At 41.0% G+C, this 24,805-nt stretch overlaps 1 protein-coding gene across 2 annotated transcripts in view; it reads right to left on the bottom strand.

Annotated features, from left to right (window-relative positions):
• FAM149A (family with sequence similarity 149 member A) overlaps window positions 1-24,805 on the bottom strand; it is a 427,025-nt gene that overhangs the window by 89,103 nt on the left and 313,117 nt on the right. For both annotated transcript variants that reach the window (XM_086962548.1, XM_086962549.1), the window contains exon 4: window positions 13,584-13,726. In XM_086962548.1, coding sequence (XP_086818674.1) covers window positions 13,584-13,726 — 143 coding nt within the window. The remainder of the gene's footprint in view (window positions 1-13,583; window positions 13,727-24,805) is intronic.

Raw genomic sequence — 24,805 nt, 5'->3', positions numbered from 1 at the left:
GATTGGTGGCCAGACAACACCACAGTACCGCCATCAACTGTGGAAGTGGCTAGAAACCTAGGGGTCTGGTTAGACTCTGGTCTGTCTTTTAAGCCTCATGTCCTGAAACTGATCGGGACTTTTTTTGGGTTTATAAAAACCTTGAGAAAGTTCTTCAGTCTAATTCCCTTGGAGCTAGAAAGACAGTGGTAGTGGCCCTGATATCATCAAGATTGGACTACTGTAATAGTCTTCTTGTGGGAATCAATAAAACCACCCTAAGGAGACTACAGGTAGTCCAGAACGCAGCAGCCAGATTGGTGCTAGGTCTGCCACGCAGAGCTTCAGCTAAAGCTGCATTAGAGACCCTCCATTGGTTACCGGTTTGTAAGAGAATTCTGTTAAAACTGATCCTGACAACATTTAGAGCCTTCCACAAGCTAGCTCCGGGATATCTTTCAGCAAGATTTAAGCCATATATCACGACAAGAACATTAAGGTCAACCACGGCTAATTTGCTTTGCGTCCCAACATTTAAGCTAGTTACCAGAGGCGGAAAGACAGCCACTGTCCTGGGAGCCAAAGCTTGGAATAGCATGCCCAATGAACTGAGGGCCATTAAACAAGAGAGCCAGTTTAGAAAACAGTTAAAAACATGGATTTATGGGTTATCCGTGGAATACTGCCAAAAGCTTATCTAGGTTTCAGTCATCTATCTGACCGGTTGTAGCTAGCGCCAGGAGACTCCGTTAGGAGTGACAGTTGCGCTTTATAAATTTTCATTTCATTTCAGCAAGGGGAGCAAATTCCTTCATAGATCAATGATTCCATGGTCTGATATGTATCCTACTGAAGAGTGATAGAACAGAATACCACTTACAAGGGAAAAATCTTGACGTGGTAAGAGACAAACAAGTGAAGAAGGAAAACCAAAAGTAGGTTAAGTAAGAACCCTCACTCACCACCAAGTGGTGACTTGCTTCATCACTGGGTTCCCACTGGAAAGACCTAGCGTCTTTCCAGTGTGCTACGACGCCTGTTTTGCAGCGGAGCTGGTTGTTGTGAGTGTTGAGGGTGCAAACAGAAAAACCAAATTGTGCTAAGTGAGTGCAAACAATTTAAAAAGTGCGTAGTTGTGACGGTAAACTATTTTATTCAGAGTCCAACCAGCACTGGTTAAAAACAATTTCGAGTGGAAACATAGGGTGGGTCTCAGTAATTAAAGACACCTAGTCCACAGGGTGAAAGAAATGGTCGACATGTTTCTGCTGTGGGTGATCCCGAGCCGCTCAGCTTTCGTCAGGACCAAAGAAGTGTAATCCTCCGGTGGTATGCACGCCCTAAGGTGCACCCTGCCGTGAGGAATAATGTGTGAAAAACTAAAATATAAGGATAAGTTGATCCAAAATACTTACGGCTTAAAGCCGATTTTGACCCATGCAGCAATTTGCTGGGGTCTGTGCCTGTAAGAGAAATGTTTTATATTGTCAGCAAAACATCATTACAGTGTCTCATTAGTAGTAAGTAATGGTAATCCTTCACCACAAATTACCACCCGGGTAGTGGAGTGAAAATCAACGGGCAGTGTTATTATTTGTGCATAGCAGGGAGTCCTAGCAATTTGTGTTGTTTTTTTATTATTAGAAACATAATAAGGAGTCCAAACAGCTGATCAAAGGTATAAGGATCGAGTGAAATATATCTATTTTTACTCCTTATCTACCAAATCGTTCCCCATGCTTTTATTCAAATTCGAAGAGATGCTGGGGGTATGTAAAAATTAATGGCTATTAGGTCAAAGGTGCAATTAATTTTGAAGAAACACAGCGTGTCCAAATGTACTCCTACTCGAGGAGAGGAAAGGTTGACTATGGGGTTCGTAAAAAACAATACGATCCTTGGAAGACTAAGAGTCTATCTCTAACTCACTTTCAGAGGACGACAGTCTCTCCTCATAGGCAAACGCGGTGGAGGGAAAGCTTCACGTCGCGTAACTGAGGAGAGACAACCATACCAGTTTGTACAGTATAAACAGTGATAAACAGAGCGCAGCCGGATGTCAGATATGTCCATGCGCCGCGCTAGTCTCAAAGATGATAGTAAGATGCACTTACATTTGCACTGACGACTCCCTGCCTGGGGCCTAATTAGTCAACACCGTGGCCCGGAAGATCGCCGAGTCTGCGCGGTGTGGAGTTACATCGTCAATGTTGCGGTCACGTGGGGGTCATGTGACTTCGTATTAGGTCAACAGTCCCTGTGGGTTAAAGGGGCCTCGCTGATATTACAATGTTAACTCGAACGCCAAGCCACAGAGGCTCCACTGATATTAAATCATTACATCAAATGGAGAGAGGGACTCAACAAAATATTTCCAGAACTGAATGCGAACTGACAGAGAGGGCTCGGCAATGTTGTGTACATTGCTCCGATCGTGTCAGAATAGCTGTCCCTATTCAGCCGCGTTTTCTAAAAGCATCCACTTAAAGTAAAATGATATGCTCTGCACTTTGGATAACCATGGTCTCTATGTGGGATTTAAACTTGTCAATAAACCCCGTACCAGAGCTAAATGTAGTCATTTTCTAGGACCGGGGTGTGTTGGTATCATTCATATTGCCTGCAGTAGAGACCAAGGATATAGTGCCATATGGGAGAGAGTGTATCATGAGGAGGAACCCAAGGGCAGGCAGGCTATTCTAGCAGTGTTGAAAGACAGGTCATGGATATGAAGTGAGAAGACATTCTCGCGGAGTATTAACTAGCACGTGCTCACACTCAATGTTAGATCATAACTCAAAATCCTAGCTTGATTTGTACCTGTTCTTTATAAAAAATGTTTTGTGTCATACAGGTAAAAGAACAGGGTTTGTTTACGGAAGAGTTTTTGGTATGCAGATTATTAACACTTTTAACGCCTGAATATAGAGCCCCACAGGATATCATCGTTTAGTCCCTGTTTATGACTGGATAAACGGTGAATCCACCGTTGTTCTTTTTCAAAAAGAAGTCTTTCATCACCAAGAATTTGCTCCACCACAGTCCACCGCATGTCATTCGGTGTGTGATTGCTGGCAATAAAATGGTTCGTAAGTTTCGGTGCATTACGTTTACACCGAATGCTACTGCGGTGCTCACAGATCCTTAACTTTACCCTTCTAGTGGTCATACCAACATGCTGGTATTGCAGTTGGTATGACCGCGTTGTTCCCACTGTTTGCCTGGTTCAAGATTCAAGAATTTAGAATGGGTGGACATCGTGTTGTATGTTGTAACACACGTTAGTAACAACATACAACACGATGTCCAATAAGGTGAGTCGGTGTATCCAGAAAAATTGGAAAATTTTGACGAGCAACAAACTGAAGTGGGAAAAACCTCTTTTTTCTTACAAAAGAGCGAGCAGTTTGAAGGACGCTTTAGTCCATACACGCCCGGCCAGAAAACAAATCAACCCCGAACCTACCGTTTTATCAACCTGGGGGCTCCCAGCAGTAAAGGGTCATTTCCCTTGTGGGGATTGTAGTATTCGTCATCTTACCACCCATTCTAAATTCTTGAATCTTGAACCAGGCAAACAGTGGGTACAAGGCGGTCATACCAACTGCAATACCAGCAACGTGGTGTATTTAATCATCTGCACCTGTGGTTTAAAGTATGTTGGTATGACCACTAGAAGGGTAAAGTTAAGGATCTGTGAGTACCGCAGTAGCATTCGGTGGAAACGTAATGCAACGAAACTTACGAACCATTTTATTGCCAGCAATCACACACCGAATGACATGCGGTGGACTGTGGTGGAGCAAATTCTTGGTGGATTCACCGTTTATCCAGTCATAAACAGGGACTAAACGATGATATCCCGTGGGGCTCTATATTCAGGCGTTAAAAGTGTTAATAATCTGCATACCAAAAACTCTTCCGTAAACAGACCCTGTTCTTTTACCTGTATGACACAAAACATTTTTTATAAAGAACAGGTACAAATCAAGCTAGGATTTTGAGTTATGATCTAACATTGAGTGTGAGCACGTGCTAGTTAATACTCCGCGAGAATGTCTTCTCACTTCATATCCATGACCTGTCTTTCAACACTGCTAGAATAGCCTGCCTGCCCTTGGGTTCCTCCGCATGATACACTCTCTCCAATATGGCACTATATCCTTGGTTTCTACTGCAGGCAATATGAATGATACCAACACACCCCGGTCCTAGAAAATGACTACATTTAGCTCTGGTACGGGGTTTATTGGCAAGCTTAAATCCCACATAGAGACCATTGTTATCCAAAGTGCAGAGCATATCATTTTACTTTAAGTGGATGCTTTTAGAAAGCGCGGCTGAATAGGGACAGCTATTCTGACACGATCGGAGCAATGTACACAACATTGCCGAGCCCTCTCTGTCAGTTCGCATTCAGTTCTGGAAATATTTTGTTGAGTCCCTCTCTCCATTTGATGTAATGATTTAATATCAGTGGAGCCTCTGTGGCTTGGTGTTCGAGTTAACATTGTAATATCAGCGAGGACCCTTTAACCCACAGGGACTGTTGACCTAATACGAAGTCACATGACCCCTACGTGACCGCAACATTGACGATGTAACTCCACACCGCGCAGACTCGGTGTTCTTCCGGGCCGCGGTGTTGACTAATTAGGTCCCAGGCAGGGAGTCGTCAGCGCAAATGTAAGTGCATCTTACTATCATCTTTGAGACTAGCGCGGCGCATGGACATATCTGACATCCGGCTGCGCTATGTTTATCACTGTTTATACTGTACAAACTGGTATGGATGTCTCTCCTCAGATATGCAACGTGAAGCTTTCCCTCCACCGAGTTTGCCTATGAGGAGAGACTGTCGTCCTCTGAAAGTGAGTCAGAGATAGACTCTTAGTCTTCCAAGGATCGTATTGTTTTTTACGAACCCCATAGTCAACCTTTCCTCTCCTCGAGTAGGAGTACATTTGGACACGTTGTGTTTCTTCAAAATTATTTGCACCTTTGGCCTAATAGCCATTAATTTTTACATACCCCCAGCATCTCTACGAATTTGAATAAAAGCATGGGGAACGATTTGGTAGATAAGGAGTAAAAATAGATATAATTCACTCGATCCTTATACCTTTGATCAGCTTTTTGGACTCCTTATTATGTTTCTAATAATAAAAAAACAACACAAATTGCTAGGACTCCCTGCTATGCACAAATAATAACACTGCCCGTTGATGTTCACTCCACTACCTGGGTGGTAATTTGTGGTGAAGGATTACCATTACTTACTACTAATGAGACACTGTAATGATGTTTTGCTGACAATATAAAACATTTCTCTTACAGGCACAGACCCCAGAAAATTGCTGCATGGGTCAAAATAGGCTTTAAGCCGTAAGTATTTTGGATCAACTTATCCTTATATTTTAATTTTTCACACATTATTCCTCACGGCAAGGTGCACCTTAGGGCGTGCATACCACTGGAGGATTACACTTCTTTGGTCCTGACGAAAGCTGAGCGACTCGGGCTCACCGCTAGCAGAAACATGTCGACCATTTCTTTCACCCTGTGGACTAGGTGTTTTTAATTACTGAGACCCACCCTATGTTTCCACTCGAAATTGTTTTTAACCAGTGCTGGTTGGACTCTGAATAAAATAGTTTACCGTCACAACTACGCACTTTTTAAATTGTTTGCACTCACTTAGCACAATTTGTTTTTCTGTTTGCACCCTCAACACTCACAACAACCAGCTCCGCTGCAAAACAGGCGTCGTAGCACACTGGAAAGACGCTAGGTCTTTCCAGTGGGAACCCAGTGATGAAGCAAGTCACCACTAGGTGGTGAGTGAGGGTTCTTACTTAACCTACTTTTGGTTTTCCTTCTTCGCTTGTTTGTCTCTTACCACGTCAAGAGTTTTCCCTTGTAAGTGGTATTCAGTTCTATCACTCTTCAGTTGTTTATCTTAACTATCCCTTAGGGGTAAGAGAGTGAATTGTCATACCCTTACTCTCCTTTTGTTTATTTCTGATATGTATCCTATACAAGTGTATCCAAGAGTAAAGATTATGCATCCGGTTTGAAGATTTAAGGCAAGAGCCAACAACTCAAAAACATACACAATTCATATGGATGGGGAAAAAGCTTACACCGAAAAGAGTTTATTGCATTAATTTATTTGAGTTTCACCATTTTTATTACTTTATAAAAAAAACGCTTGGCTAAAATATAATACATAAAAAGGCAGGTGGTAAATAGGAAAGAAAAAATATAAAAAGTGCAAAGCACAAAACAGTTTTCCAGCATTATAAAACAAATCATGCTTACAAATTCAAGGCCCTTATTTTTATTCACATTTAAGCACTTGTTGAGTTTCCCGGACAGAAAACTTTGCTTTGTTACAAAAAAGTACAACTAAACACCATAAACAAGCTACCAGTGACAAATACAAATGACACAGGAGTTGCAATAAATAATTCAGAATAAAAGACTTTATACTCAACATTAGCCAAAAGGGAGTAATGTGATAAGGGTAGGACTGGCCTACAGGGCAATCAGGCAGTGCCCGATGGGCTGGTCTGATAGCTCAGTGTATGGGCTGGTTTTTTCAGGTTTGAGGGTCGGTTTCATGGTCTTTTCGGTCCGTTTTTTACGGTTGATTTTCATAATTTTACCACAAATATTGCTTGCAAGCACTACATAACCAGGCATGTCTCCGATACCTTACAAAACACTTATACAGTTGTCTTTACAAGTTCAAAATTGTTCCAATTTGCAAACAAGGACCACTTTTTTAGCTTTCTAATTAACTAATAGAGGCCACTTTTATTTTGGAGTCTGGGCCTATTTTCTGTCCAAGTGTGACACTGACTATGATGTGTACTGTTGATCCCCCCCTAGTTCTCAAGCACTACAGTGTAACATCAATGCATTACAGGCTAGTGGGGAAGTATGAATTATTACAATGAGCTATATTAGATAAAGGGTACTGAACATTTGCATATACAAAACAGAATATATCCCTGAAACAGGATGAGGTTCCTGATTGCTTAAAAATGCAACAAACAAAGCCTCCTAGCAAACAAAACAGGAGCGGACCTGGAAGATCTCAAGAGTTTTTGGTTGGGAGGTCACAACCCTTCTGTTCCCAGATAAATCTAGCTCCATAAATTAATACATTCAGTGAAAGATAAGCTGCAAGGTGTTCCGGAGTATCAAGAGGAGCGACAGGAACTACAAGCCAGGTAGAGAGGCCTGATGACCAATGTGAAAATGGGAGTATGCTAATTTAGTAGGTCTGGAAACCAGTAGCGGCTGGTGTAAGTGGAGAGTGGTGAGCGGGGATAGGGAGGGAGACAACAAACAACAAAAAAAGGGAGAAGAAAAAAAAGAACTTACCTGCCGGCGCAGCTCGACCCATCACCGTCTTCTGCTCCTCTCGTGGTTCCACTGCAGGCAGAGGCTCCCAGACTCCCCTGCGGCCAATCCTGAACCTGCTCTCATGCATGAGACCATGTTCAGGATTGGCCTGTGCGCCAATCATCTGCGCTCCTAGGGAGACTGGGAGCCTGTGCTTGCTGGCTCCACCCCAGCAACACAGCTGGGTTGGAGAGAGGATCAGTGCGCATCACGGGTTGCCGGCCTGAGACGGCCGGCCAAACCGTCATGCACACTGATAACACTGCATATCAATCCATGCGATGCCTGGTATCCCCGTCCCCAGAACTCTGGGAAACAAAATAAAATGATAATTAACCCAGGTTTATTATTGTTTTATTTTCCTTTTTTTTAGCTTCTGGCAGGGAAGGTGATGCTCCTCCGCTATAGCGGAGAAGCCGCCCCTACACGAAACCAAACCAAATCATCCAAGAGGTAGTATTCTTCAATTCCGCACCTACAAAACGTCTTAAGTGATTGTTTAACCAAATTATAGAAATGCTGAAAATTGACTCTTTCCATGACGAGTTCTCATATCCTCAATGCCGTTGTTCACATCACCTATAGAGACACTACGAGAGAAGTCTACCAGAGAGTGTAAATTGTTCAACTTGCTTTAGTTACCTCATTTATTTTTTCTATGTGGTCAATTTTAGGCAAAGCAAACCACCTGCCAAATGTATGTTGTTTATTGAATAAGACATTCATATCAAGCCAAAGTAATTATTTCAATCAGACCAATGCATTTTTTTTGTCTAATGAACATCACTTAGTCCTGAGTTCCATTATGATTTTAAAGATCTTCTCACAGCTAAATGGTGGAGATATCACTTTGGAGCACATCTGAAGTGTAGAACATTGAATACTCCACTTCACATTGCAGTAGCTTTGAAAAGCAAGTCAGAAAAACCAAGTAATATGAAGAGTTACTCCTTTTTAGAATGTATATGAAAACTATGCTACATCTATACTTGTGACTCAGAGCTACAGGCAGCCTAACACCTACATAACCCTAATTTTGCCTTCCAATGTTTTGAGATGTTTCCCATTTCGCAAATGAAGTATTGATAATGTGGAAACACATACTCCGTTTTGGAATCTGCAAAGCTTATCAATAACTTGAACACACTGTGCCAATCCACTATGGCATTTATTAGAATATGAAGAGGTACTCCTGTAGTACTGATTCACAACACATCACTTCCTTTGGGACGTGTGAGTTATGTCCTGCAATACTACTTCACACACTCATAAATGCCTGTGGGGCTTGTGTTAGTACTCCTGCAATACTACTTCACATACTCATAAATGCCTTTGGGGCATGTAAGTTAGTAATCTTGCAGTACAACGTTACATACTCATAAATACCTTGGCGGCATGTGAGTTAGTACTCCTGCAAAAACACATAAATGACTTTGAGGCATGCAAACTCATACTCTTACGGTACTACTTCACATTGTCAAAATTGCATTTGGGGCCATTTCATGTAGGCATTGATGAACAGTGCTCCTGTAGTACATCTTTACATATTATTAAAGGCCTTTGTGATTAAGCCCCAGCACATTTAAAATGGGAATATCCAGGCAAAATTTCTATACAATTAGTATAACTAGTAAGGAATGTGCCATATTTGCACTTTTGTTAATAGTCTAAGATATTAACTTTTAATTATTTGTTACTCACCTCTATGCATGCCTTTTAGCTTACAAGGTAGGGTGCATGGAATATAAAAGTGGAACATCAAAAAATGTATGTTAACATGAACCTAAAGGTACAAGGCCTAAAAGCTATTTTCACTGTGCCGGGCTTAGCTGTCCTATGTAGAAAATCAGAGCACAGATTAAAATACTAACACTGTATCTCGGGAATGGGACCAGCTATAAAAAACATTAAACAACTATGTTTAATATTTATTAAAAATAATTCAATTCAATAGTGAAATCAGATTTTTAATAAATATTAAGGAGAAGTAGCTTTTAGAGTTATCTTTTTCCTGCCTGAAGTTCCTAGAGTCTAATGTGCATTTACTATCCAGCTGCTCCCATCCTGCACTTGGCCTGAATGAGGTGTGAAATTACTGCAAGGGGGCTAAACAGCAGGTCACTGTTATTGACAGGTCAACATGAACGGGCAGGGACAACTTCTTTGAGATTAGCAGAAGGGTGGGGAACTGAGATCCTGTTCGCACCAAATTGTCAAATCCTGCCCGACAGGTTTGTTTGAGCCACATGTAAGACTTTGGCAGACTTGAAGCAGGATGCCAAGACAATTCTTGTGTTTCCCATGTATGGTTGCTGAAAGGCCCTGCCTTTGTCCTACCAGACGTCTGTCTCCTGGTTTGTTGAGGGTAAATGGCCTGCTTCAAACTGAATTTTAATGATAGATGTGGGGGATACTAATGATTACCATGGTGCACTCCCCTACACACCCACAATCTTCAGATCCCAGTAAGGCAAACAGAAACTACTGGAAAAGGGGGTCAGTTGCCCTGGGGAACTTTTACTTAATTGGTTAGGGAGTGCCCTAGAATCACCTGCACCCACAAGCTGGTGCCAACCAAAAATATGGCACCCCAAGGCAGCATCCTCAAACACTTTCTGGACCTGCGGAACAACAGAAGAGTACTGTGATTACTCTGCCTCCTGAAAGGTACCCTAAAGTCTGGACCTGCTCCTCCTTATATCCTGGATGAAGAAGTGAACTCCAATGCCTAGTTGACTAACCTCCTGTGTAGCTTCAGGGATGCACCAAGCTGCAAAAGGCATTTTCCTGGAAATTCCTAGCTGACAAGCGGCAACTGGAACTTGGACTGGACTTTGATGGTGGCCTCTGCCGGACACTCTTAGAGTCTCTACGTGCTCTCCCCCAATGTGGGGGCCTTAGAAGTGTACTCCTATGGTTGTTTGGGCACTAGAAGAACGTTTTGAAACTTTTCAAAACTTTTCCTTCAGACCAGTAGGACTCAGAAACTTTTTTGACTACCAGACTTTCACTGGAACCAATCCACTTGGTGTATTTAACTTAGGCACCATCGCGATTGGCCTGAAATTGCACTTTGATCCCGAACTGCTGCGATCATTGACTATCATTGGTGCTTTACTGTTTTTTTTCTTTCCGCTTTATCGAATTAGGTCTTTTAAAAATTAATATCTCTGGTTCCCTTTACTGGGCTTTTGTTGTTCTAGTGTCATTTTGCTTGTTGCATTTTCCTTATTTTTATAAACTGGAGCGAGATTTTCTATTGCATCATGTTTTTAACTTTTTAACTGCTTTGGTACTTTGATCCATTTTTTGCAAAGTTAAAGTCTGTCTGTTCTGCTGCATAACTACGAGAGCTAGAGATTGGGTTTAAACTACAGAAACCTTTGACTGGACCTAACAACAAAGTGACTTTAAAACTTTTGGTTGATACCAATCCACCCTAACTAATAAACCACGTTCTCACATGTAAGTGAAACAGTAACTATTAGTATAGTAAAGGTTTCACTGCATTTAAATACTTTACTTTAGGATTTTGGTATGTTAAGAATATGTATTTAATTTATTATTTATTAGTATTTAATATTATTGAACGATGAGGTCAAGTTTAGGGATAGCTTTAATGTTTGTTAATGTTATTTAAAGTAATTACATTCAATTTCATTTATATTTAGGGATAGGATTACAAATGGGTTGAGGTGGTTTGTTTTGTTATGATTAACACTAAGGTTAGGATGAGTTTATGGCAGTGAATTAAATGTTATTTTATTTTGGATTATAATTAACATTATAATTAAGGTAAGGGTATTGTTTATTAGAAATGATATACTTACATTACATTTGCTTATCTTTATTATTAGGTTGGGATAAGGTCAATCCTGAGGTTAAGTCAATATTTAAAACTCATTTAATATACTTAATTGAAAATAATGTAATTTTAACCTAATGAAGGGTTAAGATTAGGGTTTGATTTCAGAACTTTCTCATACTGGTAATTAGTTAAATGTAATCTATTTTAAATTACTTTAGAAAAAAGGTTGGTTACCTATTGGGGTTAAATCAAGGTTTCTGATTTCATGGAATTACATTTAATGGAATTTAGTGTGAAGAATAGTTTTTAGGTTTGATGTCAACAGAGTCACTGAGACCAATTCACAAAGGTATTTGTGAGTACGTTGAGTAATGCTGTAGGAGTACCAGTGCACATACTTATTAATGCCTTTGTTAGCTGGTCTCACACTGTCCATCTGCCTGTTAGTAAAAGTGCATGGAGAGGAATTTTAGTTGTACTAACTGTATTCCCTGAATATTATCACTTAGACATTTGGGGCCAATTATCTAAGGGTTTTAAGAGCATGTGAAGTGGATCGCCTGTAGTATTACTTCGTGCACCCATACACACCTTTTCGAACTGGCCCACATGTGTAAGTCCAGGTCCTAGTAAGTTACATTACATATTTACCAAATCAAAGTACTTGTGGTCAATGTAGTGACTGAGATGTAATTATATGTCAAGGTGGTGGACCTCGAGCTAGTTACACACAACCAAAATGAAGCCTTGCATTCTAGCAGAAAATGTAAACAAGACATTTGCAATAAACTCCAATGTGCCCAAATGTGAGGAACCAAAACAGCCACGTTTTCTGTTTTCAGTGTACGCAGGAGAAGGAGCCACTATATATTCTTAAAAGGAGGCTGTAAGGTTCCTCAGAACTAGAACCCAGACAAAAAAAACTTGCTATTGAATGTACACCTCACTAAGACTCCTTGCCACCTCTCTGTACCTTGGAACACAAAACTGTACAATCAAGGCCCAACTCAACAGAGCCTTGGTAGGTTATAACAAAATGATTCCAGTTGTGATAAATTGTAAATGTCTTGCCCACACTTATATATCATGATATAGTAAATATATTTACAGTATATAGAAGAAAGTACACAGAACATAATACACTAATAATAAGGTATTGACAGAAAGATCCAGCAATCTCACAGTGAAAATGGTAATCCAAAGTAAAGACTGCTAATCAAATAAAGCGTACGGTAATAGCACAATACAGGAATAAAACTTGGGTGCTATATCTATTGGTCGTGAAGCTCCGGACACACGTAGAATGAGAGAAAAACAGTACCGACCCATATGCATCACAGAGCTGTTTGTTCAGCAGGCACAAACATGGACAGTGCATCGTCAGGGCAGCTATAAACTCATGCTTGGGACAGCACAATCAGTGAAATACAGAGTGGCTGCTTCAAAGCCACTCTGTGTTTAACAGAGGAGGCAGCAATCTGCCTGCACTTTAAAGAAGGGGTTGAGATCCCTTTGCAGGCGGGCGTAGTGAGTAACTGACACCACCTTTTGGGAGAGTATATGGGGGTCCATGGAAACCCTTTACCCCATTTCACAGGGCTGCCCTCAGGGGACTAAACGCACTGATAGTGTGCCACATTTATCTAGCGCACTGTCAATGCACCTCCTAAGGGCATGTTTGCCTCTGCGCCCACGTCCATAATACGGCATGGGTACAGAGTCAAAGTGATGCCCTCGTTTGCATGGGGCCACACCCCAAGCAAATCTGGAAACACCTTCTGAAGATAGTGTTGCGCTACATGTGATCCAGTGCTATAAGTATTACAGAGGGGGCCACACAAGTATCCGTGGCCCCTTCTTTAATACCACAATGCCTGGGGGTGCAAAAACATATGGCACAGCTAGTGATAGGATTGTGCACGCGCTATGTGTGGTTACTTGGCATTTTGCTCTATTTCATTTTTGGTGATACCCTCCACATGTTAGACTGTAGTATTGCCAGCTCACTACATAGACTCAGACGCATTGACCCATAATTTGTTCAAGGACTCTAATTACCTCTTTCTAGATTTTTTACTTCTACATTATTTGAAGCAGATTTTGCAAGAGAGATACTATTTGTGTAAGTGTGCAGAGACGAAGAATGTGGAGAGTTCGAAACAAACTAAACTCTGTTTTTAACTGTGCTATTTGTATGATGTGTGAATCCACATCCAACTCAATAGCAGATTGCTTTTAAATGAAACAACAAAAAGAACACTGAATTGAAAAAGCACTATACTCTATGATATAATATGCCACCTATCCACCTACAAATAATATGCCTGTGAAGAAAAGTATTTAATCAATAGAATAACACGTGTCTGAATCAGGAACTTTTTACCTGAGGTGAAGAGATCGATCAGTCCACTCTTTGCATTCTGCCTGTAGGCTTTGAGTTTGAGAACTCACTTTTCCTTCAAAGAGCATCTCTTCCACGTCCCAGAACAACTGATGAACCCTTTGTGTATTGACTTTGTCAAACTCCTGCCAAAAAGGACACATAAAGATACATGAGCTCACTATTAGCCAGAACAATGATGCTCAAACTAAAAGAAAAGCAACTCAAAAACTCAAAGTTTTTATCTACAAGGCCTCTGAGACCATAAATTAGATGGGGACTTTGTGCGATTAAATTAGGACATTAGTCGCTTCTAGTGGTTCAATACACAGACCGTATTTTGATGAAGGCCAGTTGTTGCCTGTTGTACACCATTTTAATGCCCTCCTCACTGTACCATTGTGTCTTTTGTCCACATAGTGCACTGCAAAAAAGAGTAATGCCAGAGTGACAAAAAGAGAGCCATTGGGAGAGAAAGACAGAGTGTTCAATAGGTGTGTGTGCGTGTATTGTATATGTGTGTGTCTGGTCTTGTGAGTCTGTAAAAGTTTACAAAAATTCATTAGTGTGAATGAGTATTGGTGAGAGAAGGTCAATAGTCACTGTAGCTGATCAGAAGACATTGGTCTAGTTCAGGGAACAGACATTATATTGCTACGGGAAAGAGCAATTACAATATGGTCATTACCACGCACTACTTTTATCACGTGTCCATTACCACACATATGCCTTTAACATGCAATTTGTTTTAACATGTATGCCTTTACAATGAAAATGTTAGTATAACGCAGGCCACTGCATATATATATATATATATATAGGCAAGTGCATATATATGTAGATATTCACTGAAAAAAACATAGGTTTCAGGTGCGTTATAGTTAGCTGGACATTTCACTCATACAAAACCATAAAAATTCCACCGTAATAGTTAGTTCAGCCAACTATAACTCGCGCCCCCGCAATGCACTGCTCATGACGTCACATATTACATCATTCATGGCATGGTCAGTGACATCATTGATGACATCTCAAATGACATCACTGATGACAGCACTGATTACATCATCCAGTGACTGTGTGTTTCTGTATAGTTTAAATATGTCATATATATGCGAAGGTGTATTGAAAAATGAGTGGGTGTATAAGTGTCTGGATGAAGGATTTACGAGGTGTGTGACTGATTGTATAAGTGACTGATTAAACGTGTCTTACTGAATGCATGCATTAGTGACTACACTGTGTGAATGTCTGTATCAGTGTGTCTTTTGTTGTGTAAGCTGGTACATGGGTTGGTCAGTAGCTACATGACACTTTATATGGGTTATTGATTGTTTGCCCGAGTATTTGTATGGGTGTCTGAGTGTGTGTGTGTGGGTGGGTTGGAGGTGTGTGACTTTGTGCATAGATGTGTGACTAGTTGATTCACTGGGTGTATGGGTTCAAGAGTGCATGTGGAAACATCTCTATGACTGGGTGAGTGTGTGTATGGATGTGTTGATGAGTAAATGGGGTCTCAATGGTACATTTAAGTACCAACATATGTAAAAGGCAGTTTATGTGAGTGATGGTGTTTATTAATAACTATAGGTGACAGTGAGTGATTACAAGAGTGTCTGTATGGATGAGTGTGTACTTGTATCAGTGATTATATAAGAGAGTAAGTATGCACTACTATCTGTATTAATTAGTGAGGTGATGTGTGTATAACTGTATAGGTGAGTAAATGGGAGTGTGATTGTTACTTTACATGACTAACTAGGTGTGTGAATAACTCCATGGATGAGTGGCGGTATGTGAGTGTCTGAATAGGTGTATGAGTGCAAATAATAGTGTTGTATTGATGAGTGACTGCATGTATAAGTGATTCTATGGGTGAATTAGTGGATGTGTGTGTAGACCTATGAATCAGTTAGTGGGTATGTAGTAACTGGTATTGGTGTGTCTATGGTTTCAAAAATAGGAGTCTGTATTTTAGAATGGGGGTATCAAAGGTTATATTGGGGTGTGAGGAGGTGCATCGTATTATCAAGTGGATGATGTCATCAGTGATGTCATCAGTGATGTCATTTGAGATGCCATCAGTGATGTCACTGACCATGCCATGAATGATGTGATATGTGACGTCATGAGCAGTGCGTTGCGGGGGCGTGAGTTATAGTTAGAAGAATTAACTATAACAGTAGAATTTCTATGGTTTTGTATGAGTGAAATGTCCAGCTAACTATAACGCCCCTGACACCTCTGCTTTTTTCAGTGAATTTCTAAGGTTTATAAAATCAAATTTCTAACTTTAACTTCTGTAAAACCTATGTTTTTTTCAGTGAATTTGGAAGGTTTTTTAAATGCTAATTTCTAACTACAATGTCCCTAAAATCTATAATGTTTTTTAAGTAAATTTTAAAAAGATGTGTATACTTTTTGTAGTGAAAAACTAACTAACTGTAACAGTAGTCTTTTAATACTTATAATTATGGCTCCCGGTTTTATGGTATTTATTTTTTGGGCATTTTCGTCTGTTTCCATTTTTTTTTAAATAATTGTATCTGTATTTACCCTTATATATTTTGGATTTTGTGAAAAATGAATCTGAAATGAGTATATTTCCACATTTATTTGTCTGATAAATATGCACTCATGCCTGAAGGACTGACCGTTTTCATTCATATAAACACCTTCAGATGATAAAATATGCACAACCTTGATATTAAAATGTGCATGTTTTCTTATACGAGCATATATATTGCTGTTTAAGGCTCTTTACTAAAATTATTTTATTGTTGTAACTCGCTTACTGTTAGAACGACAGAGCTATTGACCTGGTAGTCATGATTCACAGCATTTAGAATCGCTCAAAAAATAACCCAATTTCCGTTTTGATCCACATAGTAAAATAAACACAGACCGGAAAATAAATAGTTTCCTGACTGTATTTATCTGTAAAAATCAGTAAAAACGAAAAACAGGGAGCCCTACTTATAATTTAACAATGTTTATAACTTAATTAGCAGTAATTAACATATAAGAGTTTATTTCAGGTACCCTATGCTCTTGTTCCATTCCCTCCCCACCACGGTGGGTCTGTGGGGTGCACACTAAGTCATGCATATTGGTAGTGGTCTTTTGCCACACTCGGCACTTTTTTATACTCTGGTGTTTTTCTTCCACTAGTCACTTTGTGGAGACACGTTCAGTTGAGGCAGTTGAGATGCCTCTAAGTTCCTTCCACTATGAGCACTGCATGGGCAATTTTGGGGTAGATGTGTATATAGGGATAATAGAATGTCTAGTTGTGTGTGTTTTAATTACTATTGTAGATATACCCTTGTCCTGATGAAGCCGCAAGAAATGAAAGGCTGAAACGTGACCCCGACTGCGTTAACAAAACTAGGAGGAGTCTTATTAATTTAAAACATGTTTTCCTTATAGTTAGGGCGCCTAAAGATAGAAAGAGGGTAAGAGGAGTGATACCTCAGGCGCATAGGGTTTTTGTGATTGCTGTATATAGCGCGTTTTTGTATTACATTGTGATTATGAATTATATGTGATTTATTGTCTTGTCATATGTGTTATATATATTATGTTTGATATATATATGTATTTGATTTTTTGTGTATGCAGCACCATCCTATGACATGTGTATTTTATAAAATCATGTTTAGGCAGTTGTAAGAAGTTTATAAATGACAGGGTAATTGATTGTGCCTTGTGCAGAAACAAAATAGTTGATTGATCCCTCCCTGCTTCTTTTCTATAATACATCTTTGATGTCCTATGCCAAGGCAGAGGAGGGTGATTTGGGCATACCCCTCTTTTTTGTAAACTTGCCAGAAAGCTAGCTCTTGGCTCAGAAAGAGCGCTTTTTGTTATTTGGTGTATATCCGTTCAGTAGTTTTAGAAATATTAAAGGAAAAACAAATTTGTATATATAGAGATGCAGTTCCTCCGAGGATCCGACAGTCCCAGTGCTCAAATGTGATTGGCTGGAAACACTTCAACCAGGAAGTGTTGCTAGCCATCTTGGCACTTGGCTTCAGTCGGGTCCCACAATAAACGTTTAAAAAAAAGAGAAGGGGCAGGGTAGGAATGGCCTGTCTCCCTAGGCCTCTTGGGGTGGTCTCACAGGGCAAAAAACAGCCTTTTTGAAAAAAACAAAATCAGCGAGAGTCACGCTGGATTTGCGGCTCCAACCGAAAAAAATTGCAGTCTCCTGCGACCCTCTACTGTTTATCCCCAGGGAGGCCAGGGGCATGAAGGAAGTAAAAGGAGGGGGCACCTGGGGCACCAACTCCTGGGGCTTAATTATGCCTTGAGACCACCACCTCCATGGGGCTTATGAGTTAATAAGAGGAGGGGACTGTCCAGACCCCCCCGGCACCAGGGAGCACTACCTCCCCACGGAGACATAAAAAAAATAATTAGGGGGGCTGTGTGGACCACCACCTCCCTACAACAAAAATACACATATTCAAGAAGGAGTCAGCCTGGACCCTCGGCCCTAGGGACCACCTCCTCCTCAAGGCTTTCTGTTGTTTTTCAGAAGGGGGCCACACAGCCCCCCTTCCCAATCGTGCTCGGCCCCGGTGACGGGCAGACCCGTGAAAGGACATTTGAAATGTCATGAGTGAAGTCACTGACCATGTCATGAGTGCCGTAATATGTGAGGTCATAAGCAGTGAATTGCGGGGGTGTAAGTGATAGTTAGCACAGGTAACTAAAACAGCTGAATTTCTCTGATTTTGTACGAGTGAAGTCTGAACCTAACTACGATGTCCCTGTTAGCTTTGGTCTTTGCAGTGAATTTCTAAGGTTTATCAATTCTATTTCCTAACTAATAACGTCCCTGTAACCTTTGATTTTTTCTAGTGAATTGCTAAGGTGTATCAATTCTATTTCTTAACTAAGCATCCCTGTAACTTTTGGTTTATCAGTGAATATTTTTATATACAAAACAAAACCCTTTCAGGCACAGAGTGACGCATAAATCATGCAAATAAGAAGCAGAGAACTCTGGGTAGTTCTCGAGTTTAGGTGGAAATTAGCTCCTGTATAAAGCACCCTCAACACCAGCAACACTATACATTTGCTCACCTCAAATGTCTGCTTTTCTATCAAAGTCTTTAAGCCCTACGCTAATCCTATGTTTAAATAATTTGCTGTAGAAATGATAAAAGTCTTGGTCCCGTTCTATCTCGGCATGGATGGCACTGTGCTAATCCTATGCTTAAAGACTTTAATAGACAAGCTGACACTTCAACCAGTAACAAGGAAAATATTTGTGGACAAAACCTACAAATTAATGCATGAGCGATATTATGTTGAGGAAATATAATGTGTCCAATACTTTTCATGGCTAGTCAGCGTTGAGAGTTCTGCTAATCTATGCACACAATGATAAGAATTAAGAAAGCATTTGCTCTGGGCAAGTGCTAAATTACAATCTTGTTAATTAGCACTGGTCAAAGCAAATCTCTTTCCCCTTGCAGAACAAGAATGTAGGTGGACATAACTCCCAGATGGCAACTGTCTTTGGAAGTCAAAATACAAAGAAGGATTTTGTATACACTATTCTTTTGCTGGGGCTACAGGTACCAAAGGAGAAACATTTGCTGAAAACCATGCTACATACAGTACTTAATAAAAGAGTGCTGGTTTCCCCAGCTCTGCTAAGAATCCGGCGGCCAGTGCTATTAAATTTTTGCACGCAGAATACCAAAGCTGGTAGCCTTTAATCCATTACCAGACACTCCCTGCCCCTGTTTCTCGCTCTTGCAGGTTCCTGCTTTCCCCCTTTATGGGGTGTTGCCGTCTTTCTCTTCCTCCATCTTTCCAATTTGTTTGTTTTCCTCTTTCTTGCACTTGGTAAATATTAACTCTGGGCGTGCACTTCGCACTACGCAAGATACGCTTAGCGCTACGCGAACTGCGTAGTGCGATGATTGCACAGTGCTAGATGCTTGTACGCACTGTGCAATCATTGAAACTCGCATCTCGCACAGTGCGAGCTGTCAATTTCCGCCGCTCAAGTAGATTTTTACTCGAGCGGCAGCTTTCTCAACGCGAACCACTCGCAATAGGAAACCTGACCTCCCCGCGTTGAGAATCTCACCGGGAGGTATATTTTCCTCGTTCACGATCGCCAACTTGATGTTGCTGATCGCGAACGAGGAAAAAGTCTCACCGGGATGTCATTTTGCTCGCTCGCGGTCGCCAAATTGACGTTGAGGACCGCGAGTGAGCAAAAAAATGGCAACTGTACTGCGCGACGCGATTTTGCACTGTGCTACGTGCAATTCGCATAGACCTACCTCTCTTTTAACTGTATTATGAAAGTGGATATTAAGCATGATACAGAAAAGTCCACCAAGGACTATAACATGATAAGGAGGAGGTAGACAAAAAAGCCTTTAAAAACAAGTATTTGCAATGCAATAGGTCATGCATTTGAGCTTTTGGCATTGTAAATGACAATGCCTTTTATTTATGTGTTATTTTTAAAACGTTGAAATAAAAGGCATCCTCATTTACAATGCCAATAGCTTAAACTCTCACAAGTGCAACACTTATTGCATTGCATATGCATTTGGCGCACGTGCTATAAAGATTTTTTTAAAGCATTAGGAGAGAGCGTGTCCTTCCTGCAACAGCTAACTACTGGACTACTAAGCCTATTGACCAATGAAAAGCCACAATTTACAGTGGACATTCAATCAATCAATCAATCACAGCATTTGTAAAGCGCGCTACTCACCCGGGAGGGTCTTAAGGCGCTGGGGGAGAGGGGTATGTTACTGTTCGAACAGCCAGGTCTTGAGCTGCTTCCTGAAGGAGAGATGGTCTTGGGTTCATCGAAGGTGGGCGGGAAGGGAGTTCCAAGTCTTGGCTGCCAGGTAGGAGAAGGATCTTCCTCCGGTGGTGGCTCTGCGGGTGCGTGGTACGGTGGCGAGGGTGTGGCTGGTCGATCGTAGCTGGCGGGTGGGGGTGTAGAAGGTCATGCGGTCGTTGAGGTACTTGGGGCCCAGGTCGTGGAGAGCCTTGTGTGTGTGGGTGAGGAGTCTGAACGTGATTCTCTTGCTGACGGGGAGCCAGTGCAGGTCTCTCAGGTGTCCGGTGATGTGGCTGTGTCGGGGGATGTCCAGGATGAGTTGTGCGGAGGCGTTCTGGATGCGTTGGCGTCTTTTTTTAAGTTTGGCTGTGGTTCCGGCGTAGAGGGTGTTCCCGTAGTCCAGTTGGCTGGTGGCAAGTGCCTGGGTGACGGTCTTCCTGGTTTCAGTGGGGATCCATCTGAAGATCCTGCGGAGCATGCGCAGGGTGTTGAAGCACGAAGATGAGACGGCGTTGACTTGTCTGGTCATCGACAGGGAGGAGTCCAGGATGAAGCCCAGGTTGCGTGCGTGGTCCGTTGGTTTGGGAGCGGTGCCCAGGGCCGGGGGACACCAGGAGTCGTCCCAGGCGGAGAGTGATGATCCCAGGATAAGGACTTCCGTCTTGTCTGAGTTCAGTTTAAGGCGGCTGTTCCTCATCCAGTCGGCGACGTCTTTCATCCCTTCGTGTAGGTTGGCTCTGGCGGTGGTGGGGTCGTTGGTGAGGGAGAGGATCAGCTGGGTGTCGTCGGCGTAGGAGATGATGTTGAGGTTGTGTTGGCGTGCAATGGCTGCGAGGGGGCTCATGTAGACGTTGAAGAGGGTTGGACTGAGTGAAGATCCTTGTGGTACGCTGCAGATGACTTCGGTGGCCTCGGATCTGAACGGAGGGAGGCGGACTCTCTGGATTCTTCCGGCGAGGAAGCCAATGAAAAATATGGGAGGAGAGTGGGCGGAGCTTCAAGTACATACCTGAATACAGAATGCTTTGCAGAGCAGCGCATGTGCTGCCCAGACTCGACCTAAAAAAAGATCAAGCGACAGCATTGTCCCACCTTCTTTTGTTCCCAAATACCTATTTTATCCCTTCCTTATTGTTAACCTCTTTTCTAAAACTCTCAATCTCCTTTCTTTAGTCTTCAAACACTATTTACATGGTTTTAAAAGGATATATATATATATATATATATATATATATATATATATATATATATATATATATATATATATATATATATATATATATATATATATATATATAATATATATATCCACAAAACAAAACAACCTCGGACATGGAGCCCCCGACCCTTCAGGGCGGTCTCTTACGGCGGGCTCGGAGAAGCCAGTCAAACCAACACACCAATGAAGCAAGCAGAGAGACCCATTGCTGAGGACTGAAGCTTTATTCTGGGTCATGCGGCATTATGAAAGCTTCCCACACTCCAACATGTTTCTGCGGGTGGGCCTTGATCACGGAAGGAAGCCAACCACCAAGTGCGTCAATACGCGCATTTTGAATGTTTTAGTCACATGACTAACTGTGAGCATCCATGTTCCATAATGCACTCGGAGCGTTTGTTATGATGTTGGCTATATTTACAGATAGTTCTTATTCTTGTTGCACAGCTGGTGCCGGGCTCACTATATGTTGTCGGTGCACTTGAAATTGAAATGTTATGCAGTCACGTGAATATAAATTATAGCGAATGTTTAATGTTCTTAGACTCCATCAAAAATCTCAAGTCCCCAGCACGATCAGTGTGGAAGTTCTCCACACCGAATCCCTTCCAGCGCTGCACTGCGGTTTGCTAGTTAGCCTTACCTTAGTAGGTTCCAGTGTAGCGAGTGGGTCATGCTCCATTATTAGACATCCACAAAACAACCTCCGACATGGAGCCCCGACCCTTCAGGGCGGTCTCTTGCTGCGGGCTCGGAGTAGCCCGTCAAACTATCGCACCAATGAAGCAAGCAGAGAGAACCATTGCTGAGGACTGAAGCTTTATTCGGGGTCATGCGGCATTATGAAAGCTTCCCCTACTCCAAAATGTTTCGGCGGGTGGGCCTTGATCACAGAAGGAAGCCAACCACGAAGTGCATCAATGCACGCATTTTGAATGTTTTAGTCACGTGACTATCTGTGATGCATCCATGTTCCATAATGCACTCAGAGCGTTTGTTATGATGCTGGCTATATTTACAGATAGTTCTTATTCTTGTGGCACAGTGCACATACTATTCTTCTATGTCTCACGCAAATAGGGCTGCAAAGATTGATAGAGTCATTTGATCAATATATATTGGCGAATGGTTTACAAATAAATGCCAAAAAAACAAAAATTATGATAATAGGATCAACAAAACCAAATAAGACATTATGTAAAATGAAGGATGTATCTATTGAAACAGTAAAGCAGTATAAATACTTAGGAGTTATGCTGGATGATAGAATGACTTTTGAACCACATTTTGATAACATTAAGGTCAAGGTAACTTCATTGTCTTTTGCCTTTAGATCATTGCGTGATAAACCTTCATGCCCTAGTTACAATCATTTATTAAAAGTAATTAAGGCAAAACTTATCCCTGCGCTTACATATGGGTCAATAATTTTCAGAGGAAAAGATAGCCAACTGCTGGATGAATTACAAATAAAAGTTTTTAAGTTAATTTTTAGGATTTCAAAAAATGTTGGACACGCTACAGTTAGACTGAAATTTGGTTTGCTAAACCAAATATTAGTAAGACAAGCGTTTTTTCAAAATGTCTATTTTCACTTTATTTATCAGACCCTGAGTACCTTGCATATATGTGTTGGCAAGAAATGAATAAGGAGTATGCAAGACCATGGAGGTGATACTTAACGGAAAGTTTGAATTCTTTTAAGCTCTAACCTTTTGATAATATGATTAGAAATAAAACCATTTTAAAACAGATTTTAAATCAATCAACAAAATTGCTGTCATTAATATTGGATCAGGAGCAGACTGTAAAAAAAAAGCACGCCTAGTCGATTTTTAATTTGTATAATACAATTGAACCCCAATTCTATCTAACTTCTTGCTTGACACGGCTGTAAGGGATATATTGCTTAAGCTTAGGTTTGAACTTTACCCAACAAAAGATGGTACACCTAGATGGGTACAAGTTTGGCAATCACAAAAGTGTAGATTATGTGGTTATATTAATGAAACATTATTGCACATTGTATGTATTTGCCCCAAATTGTGTCAAGAAAGATTAACACTTTTAAAACCAATATTTAACGAACAAGGGGTGAGAACGTGTCGCCAAGCACTAATACTGTGCCTCCAAGGGCGTAACATCAATTTATCATTAGAGCGGAAAACAAACTGGCTCAGGATGATGTTGTGGTCATATAATAAGAATAGAAAGCGGGTATGATTCCAACTATATTGTTTTCCCCTATACTGACAATATAACTTGATACATTTTATTAAGTATCTGAGATCAGGGTAATTTTAAGGAACGTGGATGCACTTTATATATTAAGTACTAAGATCACAACTGGACCAAACATGTGTTACTGTATGCTCTGCTTCTTTTTAGGGGCTGTTTAAAAACCGGAGATAGGACTCCCTGTAGGGATGGGTTTACTAATATGTATGGTGAATAATGAAATGTAATGTTTATATTCGATTATGAACAAAATATATTTTTATGATATTTTATGTATTTCTAACAGTTATAAAGATGTGTTAACACTTCCTCATTATCTTTAAGGAATGTACGAAATTGCCTTGTTTTATGAACTGTGTTGTTTTATTGTAATGATTTTAATTAATCGGACAATAAAAAATATAAAAAAATAAAAATACAAAAAAGAATTGAACATGTGTTGTCTGTAATGGCAGTATGCTACCACACCATGCATACTTTACTTTACCCCACTTAACTCTGCTCTGCACCCCTTCACAATATGCCACTCCACACCACTCTATACTGCGTCACTGTGCTCTTCTCTGCACTGCGACTTCTACAATACTTCACTCAATGCCTCTCTAGTCTATACCACTCTACTCTATGCCAGTGCACTCTACCTCACACTACTCTACTATGTGACACTGCACTTTACACCACTCCAAGACAACACACTGCACTCTGTACCACTCCACTCTAAGCGAGTGGACTCTACACCACTCGAATCTACTCTGCACTCAACACCACTCTATTCTATGCTCATGCACTCTACTCTGCATCACTGCACTCTACTTTGAATCACTCCACTCTATGTCAATGCACTCTACACCACTTTACTAAACACCAATGCACTCTATGCCTTTCTACTCTGCACCATTGCACTCTACGCCACTATAATCTCCTCTGTAATACTTTACACAA

The sequence above is a fragment of the Lissotriton vulgaris genome, chromosome 3_1, assembly GCF_964263255.1.
Source record: "Lissotriton vulgaris chromosome 3_1, aLisVul1.2, whole genome shotgun sequence".
NCBI classification, from domain to species: Eukaryota; Metazoa; Chordata; class Amphibia; order Caudata; family Salamandridae; genus Lissotriton; species Lissotriton vulgaris.
Note: the sequence above shows the minus strand (reverse complement) of the source record. Positions and strands in the feature narration are given on the sequence as shown.